Here is a 20267-nt window from a genome sequence, read left to right as displayed (position 1 = left end):
TACAATCTGAGGCATTAGAATTACATTCATGATCCAACAGTGGCGGTAGTTTAACAGTTGCATCAGCTGATGGTTGTTGGCATCAAACCAAACTACCACCACTAAAGCAGGTGTCTGGGAGCCATTTCTCTCTGCGTCTCCTTCAAAACCACCAATGATAAAAGATTGTGTGGAGTTTTTGTAAAGTTCAGAAGGGATTTGATTCAGTGTGCATCACTGGCTGCACAGTAGTACACTGCACTGTGCTGTTGTCCTACACGGCTGAGAAGAAGAGAGGCGTTCTTTGCTGTACTCCCTCTCAAATCTCCAGAGATCCTAAAATCTTCTTTGTATCCTTCCTCCATTGTAACAGCTTGAACATACAAATATCCGATGAGTTTCATCTCCATGTCTCCAGGCGACCGCTGGTACCAGAGCATCATTCTGTAGTCAGTTTTATTATGAGTGCAGAAAATCTGCATTTCATCACCCACAATTTTAATGAGATCAGACGCAGACTGACGGACTTCTAGACTGAAAGATCCACCTGGATGGAAGAAGAGAAATAGAGAACGTTGATACACTGTGATAGAGGGAACATAACGTCATGAGTTGAAGTCATTACCTGCCAGAAGACACAGAAGGAGACAACAGATCATTTTGTGTTGTGTGCTGATGACTTGTGAAATGAAGAAACCCCATCAGAAATGACTTGAAGGGAACTGCAGCTGTATGGGAGGAGTCTGCTCTGAGTCACAGCCATCAATGCTGCTAGAAGAGTTTCTGTGTCAAGGAGAGAGGACAGAGCGTCAGGGAGCATCGCTGCTGCACAGTCGTACACTGCACTGTGCTGTTGTCCCCCATGTCTGAGAAGAAGGGAGACGTTCTTTGCTCTCCTCTCGCTCAAATCACCACGGTGAGGACGAGTTCACCAAACTGCACTGAGTCGTCATTGCTGACTGCCACTAACTGGCCCTCCTTGTGTGTTTTTCCATGGTATTGCACATCTCCATCTGCATCCTCTCTACCGCGTCCTGGAAAGCCCACTGAGTCATACACAAGTCTTTCTTTGAACACAACCTCCTTCAGCATCCAAGGCTCCTAAGGACTTTCTCCCCTCGTTAGCCACTCCCTCTTAGATATGATCAGTGTGGCGCTGGTATCTGGTTACGTCCCTCAGTCCTTTAAAGTAGCAGGAACTAAACCCCTTCTTAAAAAAACTAACCTGGATCCAGAAGTTCTACCAACTACAGACCAACATCACATCTTCCTTTTCTCTCCAAGGCTCTGGAGAAAGCAGCTGCTAAACAGCTCTGTGACTTCTCCACAGCAACAGCTGATTGGAGGATTCAGTCAGGTTCCAGGATTCATCCTTGCACAGAAACAGAACTAGTCAAAGGTACCAGTGACCTCCTACTGGTACCAGATGAGGGACTGGTCTCTGTGCTGGTCTGATTAGATCTCAGTGCAGCTTTGGTACCATTGACCACCATATCCTTCTACAGAGACTGGAACCTGTCACTGGTATTAAAGGAACCACACTAAACTGGTTTAGGTCATATTTACTAGGTCCATCTCAGTTGGTACTAGTTAGTGATGGTTCCTCTGAACCACTACAGTCAGTTATGGTGTTCCACAAGGGTCTGTGCTTGGACCAGTCCTCTTCACGTGATGTAAGCAGTTCTTCTCCTGCAGGTTGATGGAACCAGCAGCCAAATTACTTGTACAACACCGGCATATCAGAGACAGGCAAAAGAATAAATACTTCAATAAAATCCAACAAGTCAAACTCATACAGTACATGTGAAATAAACTCGAGTTCTTAGTTGTCAATCACTTCTGCTCAGTGATTCTATGTTGTGTTTGGTGCTGGTGAGAGGCCTCTGAGTTCACAAGCGTCTTCATCAAAGTTACATGAACATCCCCATTTAACTGAGGACCTCCTGGAAGATCCTCAGTGACCCCAGAGAGGTCCCTAGACCCCACTTTGACAGCCCCTGTGTTGAATCTTCACCACCCTCTCTTGATCAAAGCTGCTGTGTGCTGTGGCTCCACCTGCTGGTTGAAGCTGTTCCTGCATCTCAGGTTCTTGGTGTTGTTGCTCTTCTCAGTTCTGAGACGAGGTCAGGTAGTTTTATTTGGTCAATGAGAAAATCCAATCCTGTTCTTGAATGAGAAATGGAAAACACCCTGACAAGCTACCTGACAGCTTGAGAAGTGGGGCCACGATGCTAAAAACACATTTAGAGGGTCTTTACAAATGTAATAAACACATAATACAATAACATTTACAGCCTAAAATCTATGTGAGACGAACCTGCGACCCTAACAGCATCTCACCTTAATGAGATGGTTTGTTTCTCATGGTGTAAGAATGAGAGGTTGATAACAGGGTCACATGTTTCAGTGGTTTCCTGTTGGTGTGCTGATATCTTGTGGATCTTGGTGAAGGTTTTTGTACCAGAGAGTCACCATCTTTCTTACTGTGTATACTTGCTGCACCAAAATATTCCCCACTGTCTGCAGGGGGACTCAGCTTCAGGAGGTGAAGATGAGCTGTTTTCCCTCCGTCTCCACTCACATTGAAACGGTTTTCAAACGCCGGCTCCACAGTAACCTGTTTATACCAAATGTAGGCGATGAGCTTTAGGGAGGTGTCTCCTGCTGAGCGCTGATACCAGAGGATGGTGTCGTAGCTCTGGATTTCATGAGTCAAGCTGAGTTTGACTTCATCGTTCGGCCTCCACAACACATCACGTGGAGTCTGGAAGACTGGTTTTTCTTTACTGAGACAAACTCCTGCACAAAGATAAAGAGTGAAAGTTGAAGTCACGGATGAAGCTGCAGTACCTCATGACATCACTAGGAAAGCAAATCAAGAAGTAAATATTCCTCCTCAATGAGTCCTTCAAACATTTGAATATCTAGTTCAGCAGTTGAGTGAGGACGAATGAGCAGCACCTTTAATCCAGAACACGGTGAGGATGGAAATAATGAGCTGAGACGACTTCATGTTGAACGTGAGAGACAAAGTGAAGCCTGTTGAAGCTCATGGCTCAGGAGGAGGAGCAGGAAGTGATGTCATCACTTGTGTGCGACACTCTTTCACTCCGCCTGTTGGAGGAAATCTTTTGCTCAGCTGTTCTCAGATGGACTCACAAAATGGAAGAAGAATTTCTGAGTCAATCCAACATGATCACATCATCAATCAACAAACCTCCTCTGGGAGGCGGATGAGAGGAGAGTGACACAAACCGTCTTCATTCATTCATGATCTTGTATCTCACTAAACTGTGGGAGGGAAGATCCTCAACATCTTGATCTCACGTTCTGGTGACGTCTGTTGGAGGTGATTGGTGTCACCTGGAGGGTCAGGAGGCAACGTTTGCTTTGATGTTGGTGAGACAGAAGAATTAAAAAGATTCAAAAATGATTGACAGATTTCCATTACATGTTACAATCTGAGGCATTAGAATTACATTCATGATCCAACAGTGGCGGTAGTTTAACAGTTGCATCAGCTGATGGTTGTTGGCATCAAACCAAACTACCACCACTAAAGCAGATGTCTGGGAGCCATTTCTCTCTGCGTCTCCTTCAAAACCACCAATGATAAAAGATTGTGTGGAGTTTTTGTAAAGTTCAGAAGGGATTTGATTCAGTGTGCATCACTGGCTGCACAGTAGTACACTGCACTGTGCTGTTGTCCTACACGGCTGAGAAGAAGAGAGGCGTTCTTTGCTGTACTCCCTCTCAAATCTCCAGAGATCCTAAAATCTTCTTTGTATCCTTCCTCCATTGTAACGGTGTTGTAGTTGAGGAATCCGATGAGTTTCATCTCCGTGTCTCCAGGCAACCGCTGGTACCAGAGCATGAAGGTGTAGTCAGTTTTATTATGAGTGCAGACCAGCTGAGCTCCGTCTCCAGGTTCTCTGAGGACAGATGAAGGACTCTGGTTGATGTTGACACCCAGACAAACACCTGCAGAGAGAAAATAGAGGAACCATCAGGAACCAGAGATAAAATGGTCTTCCTGCATGGTGAGAGGGATTACCAACGAGCCAAGGGAAGAGGAGGAATGACGCCATGTTGACTTCCACTGTGGAAACACTGAGTGGCTCTCACCAAGCAGATTAATGAAGTCTCCTGATCAAACTCCTCCTCACCTGATACGTTCAATTCCATGGTGCTACTCAAACGTTTCTGGAGCTCCAGCTCCACCCACAGGAAAGGACTGGGTTTCTGCTACACTCACCACTTTTACTTTCAGGCAGTTTTTGTTCTGCTGCTCACACCTCTGACATCACGGTTTGCCAGCGGCGCAGAAACACGCCGCTGTCCTCCAGCTGCAAGTTTGTCACGGTGAGAGCCCCGCTCTTGGTCTCAGCTTTGATGGCTAAATAGTTGTTCTGAGGAGCCTCCCTCAAACGATGAAAAAATGCACGATGTCAGAAAATAAATGTCTTCTTTTTTTTACCTTGAAGCCACAACGAGGAGACGACAAACGTGATGAGAACTCAAGTCCTCCTGATAAAATGAGGGGCAGCAAACACAAACACAGAGATGGAGAAACACGAGGTGGAAGCACCGAACGAAGCTCCACTGAGATCTGATCGGGGGGGGGGGGGGTTTACCTGCACTCACTTCTACCTTCACACCCACTTCGTCTCAACTTCCAGAGGATGCAACCATCTCACCCTAGAATTCTGGTGTGTTTATTTGCTTGTTCAAAAATGTCTTGTTGTCGCTCTGAATTCCGTGCAAACACAATCCAAGTCTGCAGGAGTCTGGTAGTCCTCCTTATTGAAGGGAGATCTTGATCCATGATATCATCTAGGAAAGACTGTTGGCTGTCATCAGCTGAAATACAGGCTGCAAAAATGCTAAACATTAAATACAGATGAGGTTTCAAGAGGAGTCAAGGTAATGCTTGAGTGTAAGAGGATCATTTTTTTCGTGTTTGGTAACATCACCTGTGTGTCAGCAGTTCAAATGAACTTTGAGTAAGAACCTGCACTCTGCTGTGGGCGGAGTCTTCCATCCTCCTGAAAACATCACAACAGCACCACTGCACTCTGCTGGCTGACGAAGCTCTAGAGGCCTGATGCGGGCCATCCTGTGCAGGAGGGTGTGTTCTACAAAGGTTTTAGAAAGTTGACGCTGTCCTGATTATGTTCCAAGTATCCAGCATGTTGGAGAACATTCCCCTTGGGTGCTTTGGGTCATGTTTCAGGGACAGCAGAGATTTGTGCCACTTGTGTTGATGTTCATTGATAGACTTCTTTGACATCAAAATTTGGGCAAACAACAATGCAAGTTCAAAGAGGCCAAACACTTGTATGCAAAAGCTGGCTGAGGCTTATTGCAATTCCCTCACTGTACATCAAGTTTAGTGCACTGAGAATCAGCCAGTTTGTACTTAAAGGCGTGCTTGTTATGCTGACCCAAACTGGGTTTGGACCTGAGTAGTGCAACCACAGACAGGACACCGGTGAAGCAGGATACTCCCGAAGGAAAGTAACCCTACTCTCTACTCGGGAGGCTAGAATGGACTAGCTGAACTATGAGGACTGATATTGATGGCCAGGGTGCTGATGGAATGACCTCCAGAGAAACAGAAATACCCCGTTGTAAGCCACTGTATGGTAACTGTACCGGCACCGGTGGCAGTTGGGGGCCAGAACCACCACTGAAGACAAATCTGATTAAACTTTCAGTTTGTCTGAGAGCCTCCAGCTGCTGCAGAGGCCACTGGTGATGATCTCTCCAGCTTCAAACAATCCAGTGGGACAAACACACAGGTCAGGAAACCATTTCATACCCAAGCTCCTGATCTCTCGTCCACTGCGGATTTATTCTGTCTCTCTTCAATCTGCTGCGTCTCGTTACGACTGAGAGCGACTAGAGTGACTGAAGCAGCTCAACACGATAAACTTCATGTTCATGTCTGTGGTTTTTGTGCATCCTGACAAGCTCTACATCTCAGTGTGTAAACCAACAGCACAAAAATACACGCCGCTGTCGCCTGGTTGCACATCCTTCACTGTGAACGATCCTCTATCGGCCTCTGGCTTCGTGGCTGAGAATTTGTGGGGGCTGAAATCTCCAAAGACTGGCTTGCTGTGGTAAGGCACCATGTGCACAACCTGTCTCAAACTCTTCCCCGGCAACTGTTGATACCAATACATGTGATGGTAAATGCCACCAAGGGTGTGAGTGCAGACCATCTTAGCTGACTCACCCACCTCCACCAGCAGCCCTGAGGTCTGGTGGACTCCACTTCTACCATCTGGAGGCAAAACACAAACCAGTTAGAGTTCAAACCTGCAGTCAGACAGGAATTTCATTTCAAAGTGAAATACCTGCTGCAGTACAGAGTAGAGAGCCAGTGATGATGGTGATGGCGAGAGGTGAGAACATTTTGAGCTGCTGATCAAACACGTTGCTGTTCCAAGGAGACGCCACCATCCTGTCACATGATGCCACTTTCTGTGACAAGAGAACTGTATTACCTTTATTGGATCTGAGGCAAGTGAACACGATGTGATGTGGCGGTTTGCTCAGAGGGCGTAGCTGTTCACGCACGGCTCAGCACAAACGCCAACTCAATCACATACAAAATAATAACACTGAACAGATGGAATCAATCCAAGACATCGACAGTGGCGCCAGATCAACATAGCAGATGACCAGGACGATCACCTCTCATCCAAGAAGCTTCTTCAGTTCTAAATTTCTGGTGGGAAGTATCAGGTATACATCCACCCAGGTGGGTGGTGGCAAACAACAAGTTGTTGTACAGACTCTGTCCTCTCTGTCTGACAGAGTACTCACTCCGGCTGAGCTGAAAGTCCTAGCCAAAGGGCTAAACTTCGCAGTGATGCCGGAAGAGCTACCGGTGGTGGATCAGGTCACAGAGTCTGAAGTAACAAGTTGTCTGAGACAGAGGCAGAGCAGCTTAGGCTTAAGGTATCGGCAGCACTCTCCTGTGCCAAACTTCCTCCATCTAACCTCTCCAGACAGGAGAAACAGGCACTCAGCACACTGCAAAAAGATCCCAACATCACAGTCTTACCAGCAGACAAAGGGAGATGCACAGTGGTCCTTCACACAGCCGATTACAACTCCAAAGTTAGCAGCCTCCTCTCTGACACGGCAACCTCGTGTCAGAGAGGTTCTCGTAAACGAGATCCCACCAACACCTTCAAAACCAAGGTGGTTAACTGCCTGCAGAGGCTGGAGAAGGAACAAGCTATCGACCGAGTTCTCTACTACAAACTCCATCCTGGCGGTGCTATTCGTGCATCTACGGGCGGCCCACTCAGACCCATTGTGAGAAATATGAACTCCGTAACCTACAACATTGCTAAGTATCTTGCCTCCATCCTTTCTCCTCTGGTGGGTAACACCCCCCACCACATAATAAATTCAATGGACTCTGCTGACAAAATCAAACAAATCCGTTTAGACCCTGAAGAAACCATGGTTTCATAGGATGTGACATCTCTGTTCACATGCATCCCCACGGGAGATGCTGTACAGACGGTCAAGAGAAAACTTCTGAAAGATAACACTCTAGCGGAAAGGACCAACCTCTCACCTGAACAGGTGCGTGACCTTCTCAACCTTTGCCTCAACACCACCTACTTCCAATATAACCATGGTTTCTCCAGGCAAAAGCACAGCTGTGCCGTGGGATCTCTGGTATTCCCCATTGTAGCAAACCTGTACATGGAAGAGATGGAGAGTGTAACCCTGAGAGCATTCAGAGGCCACCTGCTGAGACATTGGTTCAGATACGTAGACGACACCTGGGTCACCATCAGAAAGGGGGAAGTTGGGCCTTTCACTGAACACCTGAACTCGGTGGACAGGAACATCCCTGTGCACTTTAAGCCCAGCAACACCCTGAGGCAAAAACCTGTCCATTCTAAAGACAAGGTTCCAAGGCACAAACAGAGTCATGTTGTTTATGTGGTCCAGTGTAACGAGGAGCGCTCTGACCTGTACAGGGGAGAGAAAACAACAACTGCACAAACGCATGGCACAACACAGGAGGGCCACAACCACAGGCCAGGACTCAGCAGTCCACCTCCACCTCAAGGAGAAGGGGCACTCCTTTGAAGATCACAAGGTGCGCATTCTTGCCAGAGAGGACAGACGGTTTGAAAGAGGGGTGAAAGAAGTCGTTCATGTCAAACTAGAACATCCATCTTTGAACAGAGGAGGGGGCCTCAGACACCACCTGTCACCCACCTACAATGCCGTCCTTAGATTCTCCCCAGGAGGTGCAGCCAGCACTCACACCTTCACTAAGGTGACCTGAACGACCCTCCTAAGAGGGCTGGGAAGGTAACGGCCTGAAACTGAGCTCCAACGACTCACTTGACCACCTGATGAGCCTCTTGTTCTGGCCTGACGACCACTTGTTTTTGCCACCACCCATCTGGGTGGATGTATACCTGATACTTCGCACCAGAGTTTTTGGACTGAAGAAACCTCTTGCATGAGAGGAGAAACGTCTTCACTCACAGGAGGAGAGTCCAGCTGCCTGAACTGATTATTCTTGAGAAAGACGATGACCTGGAGGACTGAGAATACACACAAATACAATAAATGAAGATTATTTGGCCGAATCTCTCCTACTTCCTGCTGTCAGCAGCATTCAAAACCTGAGAACAGGAGTAAAAGAATTCTATGCTCTGCTTTCGTACTCATACTTGTATAAATAAGTACTTCTTATACTTTTTACACACTGATTCTACACTGTAATTCTGTCACTCTGAACAATGTGTGTGCCAGCACTGCTAGTAACCATCCAGGACTGCAGCTGAAAAGGTGCATGTGTATTCTGAGGCAGTGAATATGCTCCTTTGTAAGAAGTAGAAGCAATAATGTGTGACCTACAAATCATGAGGTCTCCAGCGCCTCCTGCAGACAGCTGAAGACACTGCAGCAAGAGTGAAGCTCCAGAGATCCAACCAGCTGCAGGTGGGAGTGTCATCATCTTCTAACGCATCTCTGGGACGATCTGTGGTCCTTGAGGTCCCCCTGCAGTTGGAGGTTTTGGTTATACTCAGGGTTCCTGCACCACAGCACAGAAATAGACGCCTTTGTCTTCCAGGTTCTCACAGTGAATGTTCCACTCTAAGAGGGCTGAGAACTTCTCTTGACTAAAATTTGGAAAGTCTTTTTTTTTCTGTTGGAGGAAACTGGAAACACTACCTCCTCCATCTCCTTCCCCGGCAGCTCTTAGAACCGGTACCACCACCGGTCAAAAATTCGAACTCTTACAATCCCGTGAACGATAAAAGATGGCGAGAGTCATGTGGTGAGGCGATTTTGCAACCTTTTATCCACAGCAAAAGACAAAAACGTGCCAAGGAAACCATGTTTCACCCATGTTTTGCCTCTGCAGGCAGGTGGGTCACTCTGGTTCAATAATCTACTAATAAAGAGAGTCAGTCTGATGATGGTGGGCGGAGCTACGCAGCCCTGACAGGTCTCCTGCCTTCTGATTGTAGGGTGAAATATTATGACAGAAGTCATGAAAGATCATGCTGCATGAGGCAGTATGACAGAACTCTGAGGCATCTCAGCAGGTCTATACTCATGTGTTTAGATTCTTGACATCTGACACCTAAATGTGTCTGAGTCAGAGCTTTAGAGCAGCACTTTAGTCTCTCTCTCCAGCAGTGAGTGGTGCTTGTCAATCAGACTACAGTTCCAGATGCTACTGTGGGGCTTCTTTTTTTTTAATTACTGTCAAAAACACAGCAAAAAGAAATCAAGTTCATGTTCAATGGAGGCTCATGGAGCCAAAAACAGAAATAAACTGCAGCCAGGAAAGGATTCTTTATCATAAACTAATAAAAAAAAAAAAGTAGAACTACTCTGGATACAAGACACAACGGTGGGTCAGGTCAGGTTTAAAAGCTGCAGTAAAAATCTCTGATTTAATCAAGAAAGGATGTCAGAATGAGGAGCAGCACTCAAGTTTCAGAACAGTTGGAGGCAGCGAGCAGCGGTGATCGACCCAGCAAGTCAGGAGATCAGGGACAGAGGTGACCGGTCAGTTTAGTTGGACATGTGAGAGTTACAGTTCTCAAGACAACAACCGCCACAGCAGTGCCTGGACTCGGACTGCTTCACTGGGTGATCGCTCGCTAACTACCGGCCTCTTGCTCGTTCATCAACCGGGCTGCTGCTCTCCCTCCCGCCCAGCAGAGGCGCTGTTGTCTCTCCGGTCGAGTCGTTGACTGAGAAGTCGGCTGCTGTGAGTTTACTTCCCCGCTAGCTTGCCCTCTTTGTCGGCTGCAGCCTGCCAGCCTGCGTGAAAAGGCGCAGAAGAGCGGCAGCAATGTGCGCCATGCAGCTGCTGCGGGTGTCGGTCCATCAGCGGATGGTCGCCGCCGCCGAAGACTTCCTGCGGCAGCTGGAGAAAGAAGAAGCGGCGGAGCTCCCGCTGCTGAGAGCGGCGAGGGCGCTGCTCACCGTGCGGCTGACGGCGGCCGCGGACGAGATCGTCGCTCTGGTGCGGGGAACCGTGGCGGAGCAGCGAGACAGAGCGGAGCGTTTGGAGCGGGAGCTCCGCCGCCAGAGGAGGCTGCTGGACGCGCCGCTGAAGCCCGAAGCCAGGCGGCCCGGAGCAGGTCTGTCACGCACACCGGGGACCGACGGGACCAGGCGGTAGCGCGGATGCTAATGTAGCTAGCAGCGAGCGCTCCGGCAGAAAGGTTCTCTCACCAGGTTGTCCGTCGGTGGTCAGAGTGCATCCCTCCCACACGGAAACACTGGTACCAGTGTCCCCAGTGAGACTTGTGCCAGCAGCAGAACTCCGCGTGTCCCCAAGCGCTGCCGGCAAAGGCTCATGGGAGCTGTAGTTTTTAACTGTTAGCAGCCATTCAGTGTTTATTTTGTTTGGCTCTAACGCTTCTAATCGTCATTCCCCTAAAAAATTCTAATGACAGCAAAAGTTTGATGGCTTGTGTTAATATTGAAGTGTCCAGCAGCTGCGAGGTTATTGGGACGTCACTCAGTGGAACAAGACGTGACCATCAGAGCTGTAGAAGTGTTGTCACTTGAGCATTTTCAAACAAGCCAATATGATAAGGAAGGAGAACGACAGCATGAATAGCAAGTGATTGTTTCATTGATTGTGTTGGTGATTCTCTGGCCCACTGAGGTCACTAAAGCCAGTGAGTGAGTGAGACTTCTGCTTCTGGGGCTTCCAGTGGCCGCTGGAGTTTGATGAAACCAGCAGTGAGCAAGAAACTCTGGTTGGGTGAATGAGTGACTTCACGCCAACATGTTGCTGAGTCAGAACCAGTTTAACATTTGAAATTCCACAGAGACACAGACTTGAAGTCAATGTACCCCAACATCCTCCATCCTCCTCTGTTTCAGAGAGTCCTGCAGACGTCCAGCAGCAGCCTGTGACTACAGAAGAAGTTCCCCCCGAGCAGCCGGAGGGAGGGTCTGGCCTGGACCGGGAGGACCCGGGGCCCCTGTGCATTAAAGAGGAACAGGAGGAGATCTGGAAGAGTCAGGAAGGAGAGCAGCTTCCCAGGCTGGAGGAGGCTGACGTCATCAAGTTCCAATTCACTCCTGTCCCTGTGAAGAGGGAGGACGACGGAGACGAAGGGCTTGAGGCGACCTCAGAGGCAAGCCCACACATAAAAACAGAAGCTAACGGAGACGATTGTGGAGGACCAGAAGCAGCCAGGAACGTTGATCCAGACACACTTTTGCAGCCTGTAACTGACGGTGACACGTCAGACTCTCCTGAATCTGAGACTGATGACAGCAACGATGGCTGGAGTAAGAATACGTCGCTTTTAAAGTCTGCAGCAAATACAGGAATCCCTATAAATGGTAAAATATGTGATAGTGGTGAAAAAGCACCTTTCTGCTCTGAGTGTGGGAAAACTTTTAGCTCCATTTCAAATTTAAATTTGCACAAAAAAATTCACACCGGAGAGAAGCCGTTTGAATGCTCTGAATGTGGCAAAAGATTTGGTTTCAAAGGAGACCTCAAGAAACACATGAAAACGCACACAGGAGAAAAACCATTCTCTTGCTCACTGTGCAGCACGAGTTTCACCCATCGTCACGGCTTGGTTCAGCACATGAGAACTCACACGGGAGAGAAACCTTTTCACTGCTCAGTGTGTGGTAAAAGATTCTCAGAGAGAGGAACCTTGACAATACACATGAGAAGTCACACAGGAGAGAAACCATTCTCTTGCCCATTTTGTGATAAAAAGTTCTCGGACAAGGGAAACATGACGACTCACATCAGAGTTCACACTGGAGAGAGACCATTTGCCTGCAACGTTTGCAGTCGAGGATTCACACGTAAATACCTGATGACCAAGCACAAATGTACAGGGGAGAGCAGCAGCAGAAAGGAAACTTTAGGACCGCAAATAAACACTGAAACAACAGAGAAGCTTGAGTTTCTCACAAATGGAGAGTGTGACAACATGGATGTGTAAGAATGTATGCATTTATTCTCATTTTAAATAGATCACGTGTAACCTGAAACACTAAAGTTGTCTTCCCACTGTCGAGCACAGATGTGCTGGCCTGAAATGATTGTGTATTTTGTGTTATCATCATTCAATATCAGCTATTCTGTCTTTCATGTATTCTGTGTCTGTACTCAAGACTCTTCAAGTTTGATGATCTGTGTGTTCTGGAGCTTCATGGGTCCCTTGGCTTCATATCTGTGTGAGGATAAAGGATGTTGCTTTGCTTTCTTGACCACCTTTGCAGTGTTTTGTGCCTCTGACCCTGGACCTGGACCTGGACCTGGACCTGGTCCCAAGTCCAAGGTGTCAAGCATGTCCAGGGTTTCCTTAAATTGTGTTGGTAAGCAGAGCCAAACAACCACAATCAGCAATAAGAGGTTCCACGACAGCGGTTGTCAGCTGATTCCATCAACCTAGCATTTCCTCACCTGTTGTCCTCACAGTCACATGAAAGCAGCAGCGGTGCTGATGACCAGGCACCAACCTGGAGAGATGGAGAGCCAAATATTTCATTCACTTGGATTGTAATCCTTCATGATTATAAGGAATATAAATGCATAATACACAGCCGCTGGCCCAAGGCAGGGAGGAGAGCTGACACCAGGTAGCTGACTGTGTCCGTCCATCCACTTTGAACCACTTCAAACAGGTCATGGAGGTAGCAGCTCTAGTAGGGACCCCAAGCTCCTCTTTCCCTGGCCACATCGACCAGCTCTGACTGGAGGAGGTGTACCAAGACCGGCGTGGAGATAAAGCCCTTCCACCTGGTCCTCTTTTGCCCCATGGCCTCCTCCCAGCTGGAAGTTCCTGGATTACCCAACACAGGAGGCACCCATTGGCATCCAAACTTGAAAACCCAAACCATCTCAACAGGTTCCATTTGAGGCAAAGTGGCTCTACGCTGACTGAAACTCCTCATCTCATCGCTAAGCGAGACGACCTTGCGAGGAAGTCCATTTCAGCTGCATGTATTTGTGACCTGGTTCTTTCGGTCATGACTCATATTCATGACCAGGTGAGAGCAGGAATGAGGACTAACCGGTAGAGCGAGGGCTCTCCTCCTGGCTCAGCTCGCTGTCTCAACAGCGTGGACGAGCAAATGCAAACCTGCTCCTGCTGCTTGGATTTTCTGGCCCATCTCGTGCTCTGTATTCCCTTCGCTGGTGAGCGGGACCCCGACCAACTTCAACTCCTTCACTTGGTTTAAGAACTCCTTTCCTCCCTGAAATGGGCAAACAACCATTTTCCTGCTGAGAACTACGACCCCAGCTGCATGCTTAGCCAAACACACACACACACACACGAACAACCTCACCCTGAACTCCTGTCCATGAAAGTCAAAAACAGGACAGGTGACCAGGTGCACCCCTGGCAGAGGCCAAGTCCCTCCTGGCTGGACCTGAGTTGGCCCCCCTCACCACGTACTCCCACAGCTCCTGCCAGATTATCTCCTGAGGAACCTGGTCTCAAATCATCTCCAAATCCACTTAACACTCGTTGGCCGGTTGGACAAACTGTATCTCAGGCCGCCTCTCGGAGCCTTGTGAGAGTGAAGAGCCAGTCGTTGTTTCAGAGCCAGGACAGAATCCACGTTGTTGCTCTAAAATTTGAGCTCCAACTGATGAAGAACTTGTGAGTGTCACTGATCATCATGACGGCACAAGTTGAACGGCTGTAATCACCTTTCACTGCGGTTAAATAAATGGCTGCCATGGATAATGGCATGTAAATCAATATTGGTGTTAATATTGCAGCTGCAGCCACGGCTTAACGTCTGAATGTTCGTATGCTTCCACTCACGGGCAAATGTGAAGAATTCCTCCGTGGGAATCCAGTGCTCACAGAGGCGCTTGTCAAGAAAGATCTACGGGGTTTCACCGTCACACCCTTGAGAAGCTCCCTCGCACCGTGTGCAGCAGGAGGTGCTGGTGCTCACAAGGAGCCTGTCTCCCCTCTCAGCCTGCAGGAGTTCCTTCATTTAGACTTGCACGGATCTCCTTTTCTGTGTTCAAAAACCCCAGCAAAATCCCTTTGAAGTCCGTTTTACTTTAATCTCAGCTATTAGGAACACCAACCTACCAAATATGTGCCAGCACAAACTCCAGTGTACTTTTATTGCAATTCAATTCAACCTTAAAATCCTCTCTAAAAACACACACAAAAACACCTTTGACATGCATAGTAGCACAGAGCAGCCACAGACTGCTGAGAATGAAGAGGGGAACCTTTTGTAAACGAAGCATTGATCACCGAAGACAGAACATAAGTCACGAGGAACATTGTTGCCTCCTCATTTGCCCCGATCGTCTCTGGAGGGCAGATCTGGTTCGACTCAGTCGGTGTCTCGCCACTGGGGGCAGTGTGACTCTGGCGCCTTCAGCTGCAGAAGAAAATCAACTCTGGTTCAGGGGGAATTGTTAGCTTTGTTCTCCACACTCAAGTTAGCAAAGAGCAAACTGCAGGCATCAAACTTTCAGCTGGTAAAGTTTGGTAAATTATTCTGAGCATCACGTTTGTGAGGGATTTACTTGGATGAACGCTGTGACGAGGGCCTGAATGTGAAGGATGCCCATTTATATGAGAGTGTGATGCACTGTTGCTTTAATATCTGTGAGTCATTTACAAATATGAAACCGTGAAAGGAAGGAAGACAGCAGGCCGACGGGTGAAACATGCCAAGGCCACCCCAGCAGATTTGATCTGAAAATAAGAAATGATAATTAGGGTTAGAGCGGCTGCAGGTGCTGCTGCCAGGGTTTGGCAGTTAAGGCGGTTTATAGACATCAATAAAACATTCAGTAGAACTGGAAGAGTATCACGTTGAACAGCGACTGAAAATCAGCTGCAGAGATGGAGGTGAACTTGATCATGAAATAAAAAGAAAACTAGGGAGCTGGATTGAAAAAAAAGAAAATACAAAAGGAAACGCATGGCTGAGCTGGTAGATGATTTTATCAAACCACTCACGAGCGAGGAAGAGCGGGAAAGATGAAGGACAACAGGGAAGCTGAGAGAACGCCTAAGATTATTCCTAGAGAAGACAGCATCCGCCACAGCAGTGCCTGGAGTCGGACTGCTTCACTGGGTGATCGCTCGCTAACTACCGGCCTCTTGCTCGTTCATCAACCGGGCTGCTGCTCTCCCTCCCGCCCAGCAGAGGCGCTGTTGTCTCTCCGGTCGAGTCGTTGACTGGGAAGTCGGCTGCTGTGAGTTTACTTCCCCGCTAGCTTGCCCTCTTTGTCGGCTGCAGCCTGCCAGCCTGCGTGAAAAGGCGCAGAAGAGCGGCAGCAATGTGCGCCATGCAGCTGCTGCGGGTGTCGGTCCATCAGCGGATGGTCGCCGCCGCCGAAGACTTCCTGCGGCAGCTGGAGAAAGAAGAAGCGGCGGAGCTCCCGCTGCTGAGAGCGGCGAGGGCGCTGCTCACCGTGCGGCTGACGGCGGCCGCGGACGAGATCGTCGCTCTGGTGCGGGGAACCGTGGCGGAGCAGCGAGACAGAGCGGAGCGTTTGGAGCGGGAGCTCCGCCGCCAGAGGAGGCTGCTGGACGCGCCGCTGAAGCCCGAAGCCAGGCGGCCCGGAGCAGGTCTGTCACGCACACCGGGGACCGACGGGACCAGGCGGTAGCGCGGATGCTAATGTAGCTAGCAGCGAGCGCTCCGGCAGAAAGGTTCTCTCACCAGGTTGTCCGTCGGTGGTCAGAGTGCATCCCTCCCACACGGAAACACTGGTACCAGTGTCCCCAGTGAGACTTGTGCCAGCAGCAGAACTCCGCGTGTCCCCAAGCGCTGCCGGCAAAGGCTCATGGGAGCTGTAGTTTTTAACTGTTAGCAGCCATTCAGTGTTTATTTTGTTTGGCTCTAACGCTTCTAATCGTCATTCCCCTAAAAAATTCTAATGACAGCAAAAGTTTGATGGCTTGTGTTAATATTGAAGTGTCCAGCAGCTGCGAGGTTATTGGGACGTCACTCAGTGGAACAAGACGTGACCATCAGAGCTGTAGAAGTGTTGTCACTTGAGCATTTTCAAACAAGCCAATATGATAAGGAAGGAGAACGACAGCATGAATAGCAAGTGATTGTTTCATTGATTGTGTTGGTGATTCTCTGGCCCACTGAGGTCACTAAAGCCAGTGAGTGAGTGAGACTTCTGCTTCTGGGGCTTCCAGTGGCCGCTGGAGTTTGATGAAACCAGCAGTGAGCAAGAAACTCTGGTTGGGTGAATGAGTGACTTCACGCCAACATGTTGCTGAGTCAGAACCAGTTTAACATTTGAAATTCCACAGAGACACAGACTTGAAGTCAATGTACCCCAACATCCTCCATCCTCCTCTGTTTCAGTGAGTCCTGCAGACGTCCAGCAGCAGCCTGTGACTACAGAAGAAGTTCCCCCCGAGCAGCCGGAGGGAGGGTCTGGCCTGGACCGGGAGGACCCGGGGCCCCTGTGCATTAAAGAGGAACAGGAGGAGATCTGGACGAGTCAGGAAGGAGAGCAGCTTCCCAGGCTGGAGGAGGCTGACATCATCAAGTTCCAATTCACTCCTGTCCCTGTGAAGAGGGAGGACGACGGAGACGAAGGGCTTGAGGCGACCTCAGAGGCAAGCCCACACATAAAAACAGAAGCTAACGGAGACGATTGTGGAGGACCAGAAGCAGCCAGGAACGTTGATCCAGACACACTTTTGCAGCCTGTAACTGACGGTGACACGTCAGACTCTCCTGAATCTGAGACTGATGACAGCAACGATGGCTGGAGTAAGAATACGTCGCTTTTAAAGTCTGCAGCAAATACAGGAATCCCTATAAATGGTAAAATATGTGATAGTGGTGAAAAAGCACCTTTCTGCTCTGAGTGTGGGAAAACTTTTAGCTCCATTTCAAATTTAAATTTGCACAAAAAAATTCACACCGGAGAGAAGCCGTTTGAATGCTCTGAATGTGGCAAAAGATTCATCTACAAGGCAGGCCTGCAGAAACACATGAAAACGCACACAGGAGAAAAACCATTCTCTTGCTCACTGTGCAGCACGAGTTTCACCCATCGTCACGGCTTGGTTCAGCACATGAGAACTCACACGGGAGAGAAACCTTTTCACTGCTCAGTGTGTGATAAAAGATTCTCAGAGAGAGGAAGCTTGACAATACACATGAGAAGTCACACAGGAGAGAAACCATTCTCTTGCCCATTTTGTGATAAAAAGTTCTCGGACAAGGGAAACATGGCAAGTCATGTCAGAGTTCACACTGGAGAGAGACCATTTGCCTGCAACGTTTGCAATAGAAGATTCACACGTAAATACCTGATGACCAAGCACAAATGTACAGGGGAGAGCAGCAGCAGAAAGGAAACTTTAGGACCGCAAATAAACACTGAAACAACAGAGAAGCTTGAGTTTCTCACAAATGGAGAGTGTGACAACATGGATGTGTAAGAATGTATGCATTTATTGTCAGTTCTGGTTTACATTTAGCCAGGAACACTACAGCTTTCTTCTCCCTGACGAGCACAGATGTGCTGACCTGCTGAGTGTCCTGTTTATATAATTTTTTAATCATTATTTCATATCAATTTTTATATCTTCATTTATATATCGTGTGACCACATGATTGTGTATGGATCTTGTGTTCTCATCATTATAGTTTTTATATATCCTGAGGCGCTACTCAGTTCCAGCAGGAGATCAGTGGATGCCATATAGAATCCCCATCTGACACAGTGCAGGAAAAAAATAATCCCCAAACTGTGTCCTGCTCCAGTGCCAACTGCTAAAGGCCAAATGTGTATCAATACCTTGGTTATTGTACTCAGAACTGGCCCATTGTTGACTCCTTGTGAAATGAAAATATGATCAAATATCCCTCCAAAAGATCTCATTTAGATGCCAAGACCTTTTAATCACAAAACAGTCAAAGGATTCTGGACAGATGCATGTTTCTGTCATGCCATAGAGGTTAAAATGCATCGGTATCACGTTGCAACATAAATTTGTCACATAACAATACACGTTTCACTTTAGAACACGTCATTTTCACAGTATTGCAACAAATGAATTCATCACATTATGATGTGAAACTCTTGGTAAAATATACTTTTTATATTGTCATAAGCTTATGTTATAAAGTGATAATTTATTGTTATTGTTGTATAACAATAAACATCACACTAAAACACAGAACTAAACAATTCATTACTTGATTCATTAAGTCTCAGCATAGCCTGAGGGTTGGAGGGTTGGACTCTTTGGATTCTGTCCTCGGTGCAGCACCAGGTTTTTATTAAATCTGTCTCAGTTTACACATATTTATAATTCTATCATCTACCATGTTTAATGACATACCCAAGCATAAGTAGGACCGATTCAAATTATGTAAATGGGCCATAGTCCAATGAACCCTTCACCACACTGTTTATCGATTCAAACACCAGTTTATGTACCACACATATAAAATATCACATGATATCTTGATAAGTTTTTATGTATTTATAAAAAAGTGATTTATTGCTATAGTATTTACAAATTTAATGTTAAAATATGATGAGTTTTTATGTTCAAATTATCGTCATTGTCGTCCTCTGCTTATCTGGTGGGTCCGGGTTGCGGGGGCAGCAGCCTCAGCATGGAAGCCCAGACTCTCCTCTCCCCAGCCACTTCCACCAGCTCTTCCGGGGGAATCCTGAGGCGTTCCCAAGCCAGCCGAGAGAAATAATCCCTCCAGCGTGTCCTGGGTCAGCCCAGAGGCCTCCTCTCAGTCGGACATGCCTGGAAGTCCTCCCGACAGAGGCGTCCTGGAGGCGTCCTCACTAGACGCCTGAACCACTTCAACTGACTCCTCTAGACATGGAGGAGCAGCAGCTCTACTTGGTGCACCTCCTGAAAGACTGAGCTTCTCATCCTGTCTCTAATTCCCTTTTCACACTGAAAAATGTGTGTCAACACGGTTTTTGGACCCACGTTTGCTCGGCATTAGGGGGCATTCAAGCTTCCAGAAGACCTGGGTCTGAACTCCCGCTGTGAGGGCTGCAAGCCTGTGTTTTTCTCTCTCTGCTTCATCGCGCTGGCAATGTCATCATTACACATAAACGTGCACCAGAACACTGAGAGGTAAACAAATGACAACATGGACGTTATTGTCTGTTAGCATTGTCGTTGTGTGCATTGCAATGTTGTCTCTTTTGCAAAGCGTACAAACTCAGCGCAGGTTTGAAAATTTCCAAGTGCTAATGCAGCAAAGGAGGATGGAGTTTTTGGCATCATTTGATGCGGGTCAAAAAGCTGAGTCGACCCTTTCAGAGTGCCCAAAAACCCGTGTTGACCCGTGTTTTTGGTGCAATGTGAAAGGGGCTTCAGGGAGAGCCCAGCCACCCTGCGGAGGAAACTCATTTTGGCCGCTTGTATTCGCAATCTTGTTCTTTCAGTCATTACCCAAAGCTCATGACCATCGGTGAGGTTTGGAACATAATTTGACTGGTAAATTGAGAGCCTTGCTTTCTGACGAAGTGCCCTCTATACCACAACAGACTGGTTTAGCACCGCATCACTGCGGATGCCGCCCCAATCCGCCTGTCACTTTCACATTCCATCCTACCCTCTCTTGTGAAAAACATCCAGAGATACTTAAACACCTTCACCTGAGGCAGGACCTCCCCCCCGACCTGGAGTGGCAGGCCATCCTTTTCCGGCTGAGGACCAGGGCCTCAGACTTGGAGGTGCTGATTCTCATCCCAGCTGCTTCACGTTTGGCTGCGAACTGTCCCAGCA

General features: G+C 47.9%; 1 protein-coding gene, 1 long non-coding RNA gene and 1 pseudogene across 2 annotated transcripts; 2 read left to right on the top strand and 1 right to left on the bottom strand.

Annotated features, from left to right (window-relative positions):
* Positions 1-3925: 3925 nt before the first annotated feature.
* On the bottom strand, positions 3926-6443 carry LOC147245973 (uncharacterized). Its single transcript, XR_015109913.1, has 3 exons — positions 6342-6443; positions 6225-6268; positions 3926-3960 (listed from the first exon to the last, which is right to left on the bottom strand). It is a non-coding gene; the product is annotated as an uncharacterized LOC147245973 (long non-coding RNA).
* A 15-nt stretch (positions 6444-6458) lies between these two features.
* LOC147245972 (uncharacterized) lies at positions 6459-9130 on the top strand (annotated as a pseudogene).
* Positions 9131-10287: 1157 nt separating this feature from the next.
* LOC147245971 (uncharacterized) lies at positions 10288-19267 on the top strand. The gene is made up of 5 exons (XM_086183423.1): positions 10288-10631; positions 11386-12472; positions 12649-12709; positions 15740-16094; positions 16849-19267. Exons 1-5 carry the CDS (start codon positions 10340-10342, stop codon positions 17937-17939), a joined length of 2886 nt encoding a protein of 961 aa, XP_086039549.1. The 5' UTR covers positions 10288-10339; the 3' UTR covers positions 17940-19267.
* The last annotated feature ends 1000 nt before the right edge of the window (positions 19268-20267 follow it).

Source organism: Aulostomus chinensis, chromosome 17, assembly GCF_037954235.1.
Source record: "Aulostomus chinensis isolate RoL2024-O1b breed Wild chromosome 17, RoL_Achi_v1.0, whole genome shotgun sequence".
Classification (NCBI taxonomy): Eukaryota; Metazoa; Chordata; class Actinopteri; order Syngnathiformes; family Aulostomidae; genus Aulostomus; species Aulostomus chinensis.
This window is presented reverse-complemented; position numbering and strand designations above follow the sequence as displayed.

Bases quoted from the DNA above. Each gene is read 5' to 3' on its own strand.
- LOC147245971 (XM_086183423.1), top strand. From the start codon at position 10,340: ATGTGCGCCATGCAGCTGCTGCGGGTGTCGGTCCATCAGCGGATGGTC. The intron at 10,632-11,385 runs GTCTGTCACGCA...CCTCTGTTTCAG, and splicing joins AGCCAGGCGGCCCGGAGCAG to AGAGTCCTGCAGACGTCCAG. The intron at 16,095-16,848 runs GTCTGTCACGCA...CCTCTGTTTCAG, and splicing joins AGCCAGGCGGCCCGGAGCAG to TGAGTCCTGCAGACGTCCAG.